A 14,099-nucleotide genomic window follows, 5' to 3' on the forward strand; every position below is an offset into this window, starting at 1 on the left:
CAATCTTTAAAAAAAAAGACTTGAAATTGAATAGACATTGTTTTGGTTGATTCCAGATTGGCTTTGGACCATAGTTTGAATCTCACACGTCTCCTAAAGACTCGGTCACCAGCCTGTGGTGTTACCTCAGGGAGTTGGAATCTAATAAGTAGAGCCTCACTGAGGACGTTAGCTCACTGGGTGGATCTGAGGGGACACTGGGACCTTGGTCCTTCCTTTGCCCCTTTTTGCTTCCTGGCTGCAATGAGATACGTGGGCTTCTCTGGACAGAGTTGCCCATGCACATCTGTCATGACGTATTTGCTGCCTCACCTCAACCCAGGAGCAGTGGGGCCAGGTGAGCGTGAAATCTCTAGAGCTGTGAGCCAGAATCACCTTCTCCTTCTAGATGGTTCTTCAGTATTTTGTCATAGTAAGTGAAAGCCGACAAGCACAGCTGTCAACCAGCTTCATTCCTCCTGCCCTCCTGTTGAGAGTGAAGCCGTCTCCTCTGCTAACACACTGCTGTAGCAGGTAGCTTGTTTTCTAGTATTAGAGGTTGGTAGGTAGGGAAAAATGTTACCCCAAAGTGTGCCAGAGTCACAGTTAGTTGGTGCGCTGGGTAAGGGTACTTGTAAAGCCGGCTATTTGAGTTTTATTCCTAGATCCCACATGGTGGGAAGACCACACTGACTGCTGCACGGTGTTCTTTGATCCCCACACATACGCCTCCAACCAGTAAACACATGTTCAAAACATTAAACCCTATTTAATAAAAGACGTTGGCCACAGTGGAGGTGTTTCATGCTTGAAAAGGACCTAAACTTTGCAGGGTTCAGAGTTAGTAAAATTATGACTGCCGAAAAATGTCCTGGAATGCCTAGATACTTGTGACTGTGACCTGTCTGCAGACATGGTTAAGATTAGCTCAGGCTGGGTAGGTCAGAGAACAGCCCGTGTGTCTCTAAGGTGGGGGCAGTTTGGGACACAGGAGAGCACTGGGAAGTTGGAGGTAGAGACGTCTACAAGGCAAGCTGATGGCCACAACCAGCAAAGAGAGTTAGGAGAGGCACAGAGACTGTGTGCTTCAGAGTCTCCAGAAAGAGCTGGTCTAGAGAAATGGCTCAGTAGTTGTTGAAGGATGATTAGTATTTGTGAATTATTTTAGTGAAATCAGCAGTTACTCCTTAACCAGCTCTGTACCCAAATAACCACACAGAGAGACCAGGATCTATTTAATCAGCCTGTAGCACAATGCTGTGCAATAATTACTCCATCCTAAACCTCCGAGCTAGTATAGCTTCTTCCCATTCAGACTTCCCACATTATACTTGCTTTTAAATCATCTCCTGGGCCCAGTTCATTTCTCCTGATGTTTCCTGGTCTCTCCTCGGGACTCCACCCTCTCCTTTTTCTCTTCCTCCTCCCCTCACTGGACCAGGATGTCCCACCCTATTCTCTGCTACTGCTCAGCATTGGCTAATTTGTTTTTATTGACCACACAAAGAACAAATGGTGACTTGTTTACACAAACTGGAGAGGGTAAATTGAACACAGTCTACAAGAACATTATGCCAACCGTGGTTAAAAGCTCTGGCCGCCCTTAGAGAGGTCTTGGGTTTGATTCCCAGCACCTACATGGTGGCACACAACAGCCAGTAGCTTCTGTTTTAGGGGATCTGACGCCCTCTTCTGGCCTCTGTGGGCACTGCATGCACATGGTGTATAGATGTGCAGGCAAAATACCCCTAACACATAAAAAGAAAATCTTAAAAAAAAAAAAAAGGGAATATTGGCTTGCAGCCTCCAGATCTGAAGGGGAAATGATGAGACTTGGTGTCATTAGTTATTTCTGTTGTTGTGATAAGGCACTGTGACCAAAAAGGACTTAGGAAAGAACGAGTTTATTTTGCTTTCCGGATTCAGAGGGCAAATAAATCCATAATAAGGATTGAGAGAAACATGGCAGCTGGAGGCCGGAACAGGAAGCTGAGATCACACCTTCAGTCTCACATAAGATGCCACTAATTAGTTGAGCTACATGAGCCTATGGAGGACATTACTCAGTTAGACTACCACACACAGTGTGCAGCAATCTGTAATGGCAGCTCCAAACTAGTAGAGTAAGCCCACAGATGCTCTACTAAACACGTGCTTCTCTGCTTCTGATAGCTTCTTAGAGGCAGTTTATAAAAGTAAATTTTACTCTTCTGATTTGATTGTCATCTCCGAGTCTTGCTACTTTCTGCTCACCTAGGCCTAGTCCTGGAAGCTTCTAGCCTCTGTACAATCTAATCTAGGCCTAGAATGTTACAGCCTCTGAGACTTACTGCTGAATAAGCTCACTCTTTCTAGCTCTTCCTGAGCTCTGGCTGGCTGTGAATGCAGAGACCTGCTTGCTCTGTCTCCTGGGATTGAGGGCGTGTCCGTATTCCAGCCACCACACAGATCAAGACGGTCTTTGGATGTGACCTCTTGCCAAAGAAGCCATGTTCTGAAATAAAATTCCTCTACAGTGATTCTTTACTTTTTTATTCTTTATTATTGCTAATATTCTTATGTGATATATGAAATTAGTTTTTATATGTTTTTTGGTTTGTTTTGTAATGCTAAGGCTGGAGTGCTGGGCCTTGTTCTAGGGAAGTGTCCCACCAGTGAGCTACACTGTTAACCTGGCTTTATGTATTTATATTTAATTTATTTGGGGCAACTGCTGTTTGCTGAAGATACTAACATTAGAAAATTCAAGTATTTACTTTTCTGGAGCTATGATATCTAATAATCTTCATTGCACTATATATATATGTTTTTTAAATGATTGATTTCCGTGAACTCTGTTAAAGTCATTTTGCTTTTTAAAAGTGACTGTCTTCCTGAAACCCCAAAGTACAGTTTATGTAAATTCACAGTTATCACATAAAACTTAAATAATAACTTTAAGATATGGTTTATTTAGGAAAATATTTTATTATTTCAAATTTTGCTCATTATTTCAAAATTATTAAAATCTTATGAAGTTAGACAATAAACTAGACTAAATTTAAGTATAAATTCAGGTGCTTATTTTTGAGATTTAGAATTTAAAAGAATGATTTGTAAATATATACACATATATTTATATATTATTATTTATTACTATTTGATGAGAAAAAGCAGAATTATAACAGGGGACATTTATGAAGGAAAAAAACTTTAAAGATTACTCATCACAAAATTTAATATCATTTTCATCTTTGTATCTTCTAAATATATACATGAGATATTTAGTTGTTATGATTAATAGCTATATGCTACTCCTTTTATGCATTAAGTAGGCCATCTTAAAATAGCAAGTTACTTCCTGAGAATATTTTAGCATATGCAAAAATTGGCACTTGGTTTTCTGAAGTAAGTTCCTGAAGCCATCTTTGAAGGCTTGCACTTAAAAGACTGGGTTACTTTTCTTTTCTCAGCACATAAATGCGCATCATGCTTATGAGTCTCAGATCTCATCAATGGCAAAAGCCATGTCTCAGTTAGAAGAAGAGCTGCGGCATCACGAAAACGAGAAAACAACAGTGTTAGGTGATCTGTCGTCTCTCCGAGAACTTTGCATCAAGCTTGACTCAGGCAAAGACCTCATGACCCAGCAGCTGACTTCCAAAAGCCTGGAGCTGGAGCGGGTAGGTGCTGGAGGCTGCCGCGCACACTGCTTTATGGGACTCTGCATGCAGGGGCTTTTTTTTTTTTTTTTTTTTTTTTACTTTACATTCTGTTTCATGTGTTCCCTGTTAGTTCCCTCTGACTGCAGATTTTATGAACTGGATTAGACTGCAGACTCTGCGGGACTTGTCTGCGGAGCCTGAAGATGAGGGGGTTGTAGTTAGAGACGGAATTCTTGCTTTCGTGCGAGAACCCTGGTCTCAGTACTGTGAGAAAATAAAAAGAGGACACAGTTTGGGTTGGGAAGAGATGGTACTTTGGAGATTAGGCGTTTTCTAGCTGTGGATCAGGAACATTCATTATTTTTCTACTTAAAAGTAAAATTTGATGATTGAAAGATAAGCAGACTGAGCCATTCCCAAGTCAAGACATTACTTTGAACAGGCTGGTGTGTGCTCTCACATGAGTACGCCTTTACGTCTCTCTCGTCAGGTCAGGCACTGGCTCGACTGTGTGGCCAGAGGGTAAGTGTGCTACATAGAGCACAGGGCCTCCTGGCTGCCCCGGGGTGCTGAGGACCATACTCTGTTGTCCTCTTGATGAGGAGGACGGCTGCTGGTCACTGCTGAGGCGGAGGATGCCTTAAAGCCAAGGAAGCCCTTGTAGAAGTAGCAAAGATGCCATTTAAATTGTGACGCTTTTCTTACAGCTAAAGAAATGTTTTGAAGTCTTCAGTTAGTACTCAAAAATGAAGTAATTGATGAGTCCATATCCATTATATTTAAGATAAATAATTTCTCAGGCTAAGCCTAAATTTTCACTAAATTAATCTCTGTTTTTCCTGTAGGCGGTAGCAGAATTAGAGAATGTGAAATCGGAATCAGAACTATTAAAAAAACAACTGGCAGGGGAGAGACAGACAATTAAAAACCTTGAGTCCTTGCTGGCTACAAACAGAGATAAAGAATTCCATTCGCACCTGACCTCCCATGAGAAGGATGCGGAGATCCAGCTACTGAAAGAGAAGTTAAACCTCTCCGAGAGCAAACTGTAAGTGTCACGGAGAGCCTGGGGGGCCGAAGTGGTTTTGACAAAGTGGTTTTCCACTTTTGGGTAGCGAGGGCAGTATGGGAATGTGGACGTCCAGAGGCATAGCTCAGGAGACCTGCCGTTTAAAGCCCAGCTGTGCGCATCTTCACCCCAACGTGCTGCCATGGGAGTGAGCAGCGAGGAGTGAGCTTCTGGGAGAAGGCAGCGTCAAGGAAGAGTGTGAGGCGTGCACAGCGTTTTATTGGGGAGGCATGTCAGGATGAGATGTGCCGTCAGTGGGACAGGCTTAGAGCAGGGGTGTTCATCCCCATCGAGGAGATTGGTGATGACGTCATCTCAGAAGAGAAGAGCCTGGACTTTCGAGCATGCAGAAGAATAGGCTTTTTACAGGGCAGTGGAGAGTTAAAACTGCTCTTTGTGAGGCAGAGGCAAGGAAGGCAATGTCTTATATCCTGTTTCTAGCTGATTGGTGCTACTGCACGTACAACACACGCTACCAGCTCCATAAATCAAAAAATGTGAAAGAAACTCCGACTCTGAGAAGGCTACTGTTGAAAGCCTGTGGCCTCTGTTCTTAAACCTCACTTCCGTTTGTGTTTGCACTTGATTCTACAAAAGTAGCCATTCATTTTTTTATTTTTGAGATCTTTAAATTTGTTTTTTAAGAACTAGCCAAAGCCGAGAAACCTCCATGCTTCGAACGAAAGTGACACAGTTGCAGACGGATTACGATACTCTGAAAAGGCAGTTTTCAAATGAGCGATATGAACGGTGAGACATTTCTTTTTAGCATTAAACAGTATTTCTACATGTCTTGTATCCTATTCAAAGAGGATTTAATATGGCTTACAAATAGCAAGCTGCTTTAGTATTAATATGTAAAATAAATGTCTTGGGCAATTCTCCAACAGAGAGAGATTCTGTAAGAGACTGATTCCCTGTAGTAAGGAAATCAGCACTGTTGTAGAAATGCTTCTGGGAGCATTCTGCAGGGGTCAGGACGATATAGAGGGGAAACGGCAAAGGTCCCTGCAAGAGCCCCCAAATGCAGTGCAATTGGAGGCTCTGAATGCACATCATCGTGAGGTGATGATGGCGATCCTCTTAGGAGAGCAGCTGGCAGTCACGAGCTGTGCACGCAGCACGTCTGGCTGTCCCAGCCTCTCATGCCCACATGTGGGACACTGAGGTCACTTGTAAGTGGCATGGCCACTGCTGAGACACAAGCCCCTGCTCCTGACCTCTACAGCCATCTCCTGCTCCTTAATCATGCCCACGCTCAGAGTTCAGTGCAGGTGCTCCGAGTCCCTAGTGTTGCAGAGAGGAGACCTGGTTAACAATTAAACCAAGCCAGACATGCCGTACACCTGCGCCCCGCCGTTTAGGAGGCTGAGGCAGAGGGATCGTGAGCTTAAGGCCAGCCTGGGAGACCAGTGTCCAAAGGGGAATGACTTAAAATCAAATTTCCAAATCAACAGCCAACTTACATTTTTCCTGCTGCTCTTTCCTTAGACACCTGAGATTAGTTCTTGAGTAGGCTAAAATTGTCTAGGGATCATTTAAAATTTGTATCCTTCCCTGTTTTCATCGACACTTGAGTGAGATGGTGCGTGAAGTACAGAGAGGATTGGCTGTGACGTCAGTGGTTGTGACAAATAGAAACGTTATTGCAGCAGTAGTATGAAAGCTGTGATGATTTTTGAAATTTGGAAGATGAATGCTAAGCTGTATATAATGACTTCTCTTTCTTAATGATAACCACACTTTCCTGTAATCGCAAGACCCTCAGTGATGCTCTCTACGGCCCAGAGTTAAAGACCCACCCCCTTTCCTTAGCCCTGGGCCTCATGAATACATCTTCCCTGCTCTTTACCATCAAACTAAGTGGCACCATCGCCCCATCCTCAAGGCAAAACCTGGTTCTTGTGGGTCGAAAGAGGCAGCAAAGCAATCTCGTTACCGCAGTGCTTGATGGCCTCAGAGGCTGCGGTGCGGCAGTGTGCCGTGCATTCATTCAGATTTTTGGAGTGAGGGAGAAATCTGGAGAGAAAAATGTCTTTTAGAGGTCTCTTTGACAGGGTAATACTGAAAAAAAGGAAAGGTTTGAGCAATTACAGTAGGAAGAAAAGCTGAGTGCTGAGTGACTCAAGAAAATACCAGAGACCGGGGAGCCACAGGGGGGACAGGCAGGTGCAGGCAGACCCCTGACACTGAGAAGGAAGGGAGGGTGAGGAAAGGGAGGTTAGAGACATGAGAAAGCTAGACTTGTGTGCAGATAGATGAGAAAGGAAGAGGCGGAGGAGGGGAGTATGCAGCTTGGGTGCACTGGGGCTGCAGTGACAGGTTAGCACAGTACAAATGACTGACTTTGAGTTGATATATACCTCCCCGCCCCCCACACACACACTGCGTGAGAGGCTTGATGGTGCGTATTCTTTTAATTAAAATATTTTACCCACTCCTGAAGATAAACTACAAACTGGGGCTGAAGATATGGCCCAGTGGTTAAGAGCACTGGCTGCTTTTGCAGAGGACCTGGTACCTACGTAGTGGCTCACAGCCATTTGTAACTAGCCCGCTTCTGCCCATCACAGCCACCAGGCACATGTGTTGTGCACAGACATGCTTGCAGGGAAAACGCCATACTAATAAAATACAGTTAATAAACCTTTTGTTTTAACCCTGCAGATTTGGTAAAAGTATATAAGGCTATGCCAGGCATCCACTTGTGTTTCCAGCTGCTTGGGAAGACGAAGGCAAGAGAATCACTTGAGCCTCTGAGTCCAGGATAGCCTGGGTACCATAGGAAGGCCCATTTCAAAGGCAAAACAAACTAAAAGAGTTTTGGTGGCAGAAATACTAAACATTAGTAGGTGTTATATAGTTGACTAATAACGGCAATAGCCACTTTTTAGGTTTTCATGTTGCTTACATATTATCTCTCCTGTGATCTTCACCAACAGAGAGCGAGCAGTCCAAGAGATGCGCCGACATGGCATTCCTACATCACCTCTGAGTTCTACTCTGAAGTCTCCTTTACAGTCTCCTGAACATATAAATACATAGTTACCAGAAAGGTATGTATCAGCTCCCAAGGACAGCTAACGCTAATCTGTAGCTGTACAAATGTGGAAATGACTGTCCCTATCAAGGAAAGAGAGATGATTTGGAACGTAGTTTGGGGGAACTTCCTGGAGCAGTGGGGATGTTCTGTGTGTTGGTGGCACGGCAGCAGTTACATGGTATGTGCAGTTGTAAATGTTCATCAGCTGCCATGCATTTCACTGTGCGTCGACACACACACAAAAAGGCTAGGATTGTGGGTCTGTGGAGGAGCTCTCGCCTTGCATGCAGGAACCCTGGGTTCATTCTTAGTCCTGCAGAGGAGTTGGGGCATTTTAATCACCAGCCATGGCAAACTGCTAAGAAATATGGGATGCCACAGGATAATACTAACCAAGTACCAAATTTAGTGTACAAATACTAGCTGATGAAACGGGAAAGGCTTAGAGAGGCAAGAGCGTGTGAGGCTCAGTGTACTCAGTTTGCTGGGAATGGAGGGCTGTGTATGGGGAATGGTCTGGGAGAAAGGTATGAAGGCCAGGGTGGGCTATACAAAGTATGTGAAGGCGAGGTTACATGCGGATACAGACTCTAGCTCAGAAGGGGCTTGAGTCCTTCCTGACTGGAGGGTGGATACGAAGAGGTTGCATAATGCCTTGTCTGTAGTGGATCTGCCTCTTAGCTGTGTCTGAGCCACACAAGAAATGTAGGAACCAGACATAGAATATACGAGTTTGCAATGGACCTCAAAATGAGTTCAGAAAGCTGTGTTTCCAGCTCTTACAAGGTGGAGACAGGAAGATCAGGAGTTCAAAGCCATCCTCAGCTGCATAGTAAGTTTGAGGCCAGCCTAGATTGCGTGAGTTCCTGCCTCAAAGAGGCAGATAGTCAAGAAAGGTGCCATATCACAGGTGCACAGCTCCCTGGGGTCACATTAAACACATTTAGTTGACGAGCACCAAACCAAACATATTACCTGCCTTGGTTCCAGCCGCAAGCTCTCCTCTCAAAGCAGCTGTCCTCACCATTAAAGCACAGGTTCTTTCTTGTTTGTTTCTGGATTTTCTCAGTGAAATTGTACATTTCTGCCTTCTTATGGTCGGTGGTGCTTTTATGAGATCCAGCCACTGATGTGTGTGCTTAGGGATGCTTATTTTTGATGCATAGTAGACAACCCTGATGTAAACTTAACCATTAGTTTATGCTCTGCGCATGACTGGCTTTGGTATTTGTTGGGGGGGGGGGGTGCCCTGACTATAGCCTGAGGGCTGAAATTGCTGAGGTCACTTACACCCAATCTTCCCTCGATGTGAGGATCAGTTCCCAAGCAGTTGATGTTTGGGTTCTGTCGGCTGAGGCGGAGAAGAAGGGATGTACTAACTTCTTGGAGCTAGGAAAGAAGCCTGAGTCAGCCGCTGGCTTTGACAGATAGTGACTGAAGAGTGCAGACTCACTGGCAGAAATGGTTGAGTCAGTTTCTTTAAAGTGCTGCATCTCTTTGCCTCTTTTAATAGAAGTGCTGTGTGTAAAAGATAATTAGCATTTCCTCAGAGGCTCAGAGTCCCCATTACAAACAGTGGTTACCCTGTGCTTTCACACAGTGAGGCCAGTGTCTAGGGCCCCCAGTCAACTAATGTCTGATTGCTACTTTTTCCCTGAATATTTACATTCCTAAAACACTGATTTTCCTCTTTCACCTTGAGTCGCTGTGTCCTTACATCCAGTTAGGTACTGGGTTATTTTGAGGGTACTTTGATGACAGTTTACCTTTTATTACAAAACCTCAGAACAAGATAGCAGATAGGTTTGCTACTTGACTCTCAGGCAGTTTAATTCTGCAGTTGGCCAAGTGTGATGTGGAGCCAATAGCCCCTGCCTCTCTACATAAATTTAAACTGTATTGGAGCATCATCCAACTTCACATATTGTCCAGGGCAGCCTGTTATCTATACCAGCAACACTGGGTGGATATGACACACCCCATGGCCTGGCACATCTAAAAGATCTCTGTGCTGGCCCCTCATGTCAGGCAGCCTCTAAAAACTCAGCTCAGCTGTAGCCCTGAGAAAGAAAAAAGACATGAAATGGCAGATAATTTATTGGTTTTGGCTTCATAGATTCCCTAAAACAGTCTCGCAACTCAGGGACTCTTAGACTTCTCAAGGGTCACCGAGAACTGGGTTGGAGACCTCCACTGTGGAGAGCGTCACCAAGCATCAACAAGGTGACTCCCAGTATCTCAAAGCAAATGTGTCCGTGCACGTGTGATCTGCCGGCCTGCATGTGGCCACGGGGAGGCCAGGACCCGACGCTGCGTGCCTTCCTCTGTTGCTCACCACCTTATTCCTTCAAGCATGGCCTCGCGTTGAGCCTAGAGCCTAGCACTTGAGTTAGAGCGATTAGCCAGCGAGCCCCTGGAGTCCTTCTTTACCTGCTCAGCTCTGGGCTAACTCATGGGCCAGCTCTTGTGCAGGTGCTAGAGACCTGAGCCGAGGCCCTCCATGAGCCAACAGCCCACCTCTGCAGACCATGCCCCACATAACTGCCCTCACACCACCAGCTCTGCTCTAGGCCCCGCCTCTCCACATCCTCACCAGCACTTGCGGCCCAACTTGGCTGGGTGCGTTAGAAACCTCTCCAGCTGTTAACAAATTCACAACTTCTAATTTTGTAATAAATGACAATTATCAAAGTATCGCAGCATGTTTATTAACCAGTAATCCCTTTTGTAGATGATTTTAGGTAATGTCACTAAATCTAATTTTAAAGGACTTTTCCAGTGAGCACTGAGAAACAAATTACATATACATGCAATAGTTTCTCGGATTAGTGTCGCTCTAATAGTAAAAATAGGTAGCCTAATTTTTGCTCTTATTTTCTATTTATTAACACCACAGGAGATAGGAAAAGCCTGTTTTTCCTGCTGTCACACATTCAGCACAACCTTTCTGACAGTTACTTCTCCACCATATTCCAACGAGGTGTCCTGTAATGTAATTCTGTTCTTTAAACCGCTCTCCCTGAAGACAGAGCGCATTGGTAAGGGGGTCAGCCGAAGAGACTGCTCCCCTCATTGGGGTAGTGACCTGTGCTTCTGACCTACCTGTTATTAAGTCTAGGATCCCACAAGGGTTTCTTCCCAGGTTTGATTCAATTTGCCAGGAGCCCCCCCTCCCCCCAAGCACAACTTCCAAGTGTTCACCTCTCTGGAAGGTCTCCAACCCTAGTCCGCTTGGGCCTTTACAGAGACTTCAATCCGTGACAAACAAGCTGATAGTTATTAGCATTGGTAACTGGGCCCCTAACCTCCCTCTTCTACCCAGTGCCATCTTCCTGGTGAGCAGCCCCTCCCCCAAAGCCCTCAACATCCCTAAATCACTCTTACTGCTGAGTACCTCCTGGGAGCCTTGAGCTGGCTACAAGCAGCAAAGACCAAATCTATATGTCTTCTTCAGTCACAGTGTCACACTGGCTCACTGAGGGAACCTGTGACCAAGCAAACCAGCATCTTGTTTCTATTGCTTTTTCTTCACATGTCCAGCAAGAAGTAGGATGATGCTTTTTAAAGAGGATGAGATCTGGGAAACAAGCTTTTATTTATTTTAGACGGTAATTTAGAACATTATTGAAGTTAAGTTTTTTATTAATAAACTGAGTAACTATATAATTTTTGTCCTTATTCCCCTTTCAGATTATGGTTTTCAGTGAATTCCTACATGGAGTTTTATAAGAACACAAGAGTAATGAAATATTTGAAGTACTTGTTCCTGCAAATCATGAACATTGAGACAAATTCTACCTCTGTCAACTTTTATTTAAATCAGTGGATATTTATGTAAAAATGTTTAGTTTTTAAAAGAGCCTTATATGTATATTTTCATATATGTGAAAAACAAAATATGTATTAATAGCTTAACTGATGTGACATGTGATGATTTATTATTTCTAACTAAAATTACTTCTTAAGATGTGTTTATACTGTGAATTAACTTAATATGCTCACATTATGCTTCAATAATCTTTTTCTTAATGAGCCATAATATATGCATGTAAATATTCTTCCATTATTTAGGTGTGTTTGGTTTTCACCTGTGTTTATTATAGCCCATACATAGCATGAAAAATTAAGAGAATGATGCATTTGATGCTTTTCTCTTAAGTGTGACGTCAATCTATATCATACAGGGGAATATATTTAAATCTAGTCTAATAGTAGAACTCTTTTTTTTTTCCTTTAATAAAAGAGTTTATCTGAGATTAAGGTTCCAGAGAGATAGGAGTCCATCAGGGAAGCTTGGCAGCAAGCGGCAACCATCGCCCTAGGAGAAGGGACTGAGTGATCACATCTTTACCGCAAGCACAGGGCGGGGTGAGCAGGGGGTAGGAGGGGCTGTGTACGCTGAAAGCCCCTCCCCCAGGGAAATGCTGCCCAGCTGATCTGCACCTCCTAAAAGTCCCCAAACAGTACCCCACAACTAGGGGTCAAGTGTTAAAGTATCTGAGTCTATGGGGTACGTTTCTCATTCGAACCATAATTTGTAAAACCAAAAATTTAACTGATACTATTTTCCTTTTTCCTGAGGTACTTTTGTTATTTCTGAAAGGTCAGACCTGCTGGAGATCAATAAGCTCAGCTGCCTGTCTGAAAATTGTTTATATTACCATCAGCTTTGAAAAGGATTTCCCTGGAAGTGGAGTCCTAGCTCTAAAGAAATAGGATATTTCATTCATAGAGCCTTTTAAAGAGATAACTTCCTTTTTTGTGTGCCTAGTCACCTCATTAGCAGAACTCCAGATAGAGTAGTTATCGCCATGTGTAATTAATTATTGTAAGCTGGAGGAACTGCGCTGGGAAAGATACATTCATCTTTGCTCTGCCTTACTTTGGCTGCCCTGTGGGCTCTTCACGTGATGCAATATTTTTTTAGAATTAAGCTTAAATACTCTTAGAGTTTTGTAAAACAATAAAATGGAAATTTGGTACTTTTTTTTTTACTAATTAAATTCTAAATTTAATTAAAGTCTAAAATTTCAGAATATGAAAGTATATAAGGTAAATGTAGAAAAGTATTTTTGCTAAAAGTCCAATATGCATCTGACAATACCTACTTGTGGCTTCTGACCCTGTATGACTCACCCAGTCTCTCAGAGTTGTATGTAGACATCATCCCTGTGGCATATGAAGTGGAAATAGCTTTTTAACAAATTCACTTTCAAGGTTGTGACTTTAAAGAAATTAGGTGTATACAAACATTAAAGAAGAGCAGAAGTACAAAATAAAGTGACGGACACAAATAATAATCATGTCTCAACTGTTCACATTTGAAGAAAACCAGATCTTATTATGATCAGGAAATAACTTAAACATCAGCACAAACAAGTGAAAGATCAACTACTAACATGTTTTGTTTCCTCTTGGCTTAATAAATGTGTGTGTGTGTGTGTGTGTGTGTCCCAAAGGTGGGGGGTCCTCTGTGTGTAACTTGTGTGCTTCCTGTGTTCATGGCATGCCCTTTGCAATGAGTTGCTTCATATTTGAGTATAGGATGACTTTCCCACTGTCTTTGTAATTTTATTAATTCCATATCTTTTGAGTAAATTCATGTTCTGTAGCTAAATATATACAAAAAGGACCATTTGCAATGTCATTTGAAAAATCTTTTAATAAATAAACATAAATAAAATACTTGTTCCTACTTTTCCTCCTAAAGCAGCTACAAGACACACTTTGTTAAATGTTCATTTTTAATGTTTTCTGTAATTATAAATGTGTTGCTTTCATACTTATTATTTTATAACCATTATAATAAAGTTTTTAAAATTATTTTAATTTAAAAGACAGAATGTTCTTTTGTAGATGTTTTTACTTTTGATTTAAATAATTTTAAATCATGGAGCTTGACTATAGCTTTACCAATAAATATACCTGTCAATTTATTTTCTCTTTCTTTCCAACATGTTTTATAATTTTATATTAGTAATACTCTTAATTCTAAAGTTAAGCAAAATTTACCCAAATCAAATTTTATCTTGATGGGAGTTGGTAATAAAAATAAATGAAAATTTTAAGAAAAGGAAATCCTTCAACTTAGGTGCCAGAAAAATACTTAGATAGCTCATTTATTTTCAGTTAGTTCAAAATATAAGAATTTAAGTCAAATTTCCTATTGGGTACACTGTGAACCAAATGTACTAACATGTATCTATAGTTATGCATTCTTCTCACTGTCCTTTGAATTGACAGCTACTCTTACCCTGTGCCATCTGTCCTCCCACCTGGTTGCAGTTTGTCACGCACATCTTATACCCTTCTCCCAATTTAGAGTATTCTAACACATGGCCTACTGTCTGTCTTGCTACCATTA

At 42.4% G+C, this 14,099-nt stretch overlaps 1 protein-coding gene across 3 annotated transcripts in view; it reads left to right on the top strand.

The window, feature by feature from the left end:
- Positions 1 to 13,556, top strand: part of CEP135 (centrosomal protein 135) — a 64,038-nt gene extending 50,482 nt beyond the window's left edge. For all 3 annotated transcript variants that reach the window (XM_084760502.1, XM_084760500.1, XM_084760501.1), the window contains exons 22-26: positions 3,432 to 3,641; positions 4,469 to 4,671; positions 5,338 to 5,442; positions 7,635 to 7,748; positions 11,426 to 13,556. In XM_084760502.1, coding sequence (XP_084616628.1) covers positions 3,432 to 3,641; positions 4,469 to 4,671; positions 5,338 to 5,442; positions 7,635 to 7,737 — 621 coding nt within the window. In that variant the 3' untranslated portion in view covers positions 7,738 to 7,748; positions 11,426 to 13,556. The remainder of the gene's footprint in view (positions 1 to 3,431; positions 3,642 to 4,468; positions 4,672 to 5,337; positions 5,443 to 7,634; positions 7,749 to 11,425) is intronic.
- The last annotated feature ends 543 nt before the right edge of the window (positions 13,557 to 14,099 follow it).

This window comes from Acomys minous, assembly GCF_964271855.1.
Source record: "Acomys minous genome assembly, chromosome: 15".
Taxonomy (NCBI): Eukaryota; Metazoa; Chordata; class Mammalia; order Rodentia; family Muridae; genus Acomys; species Acomys minous.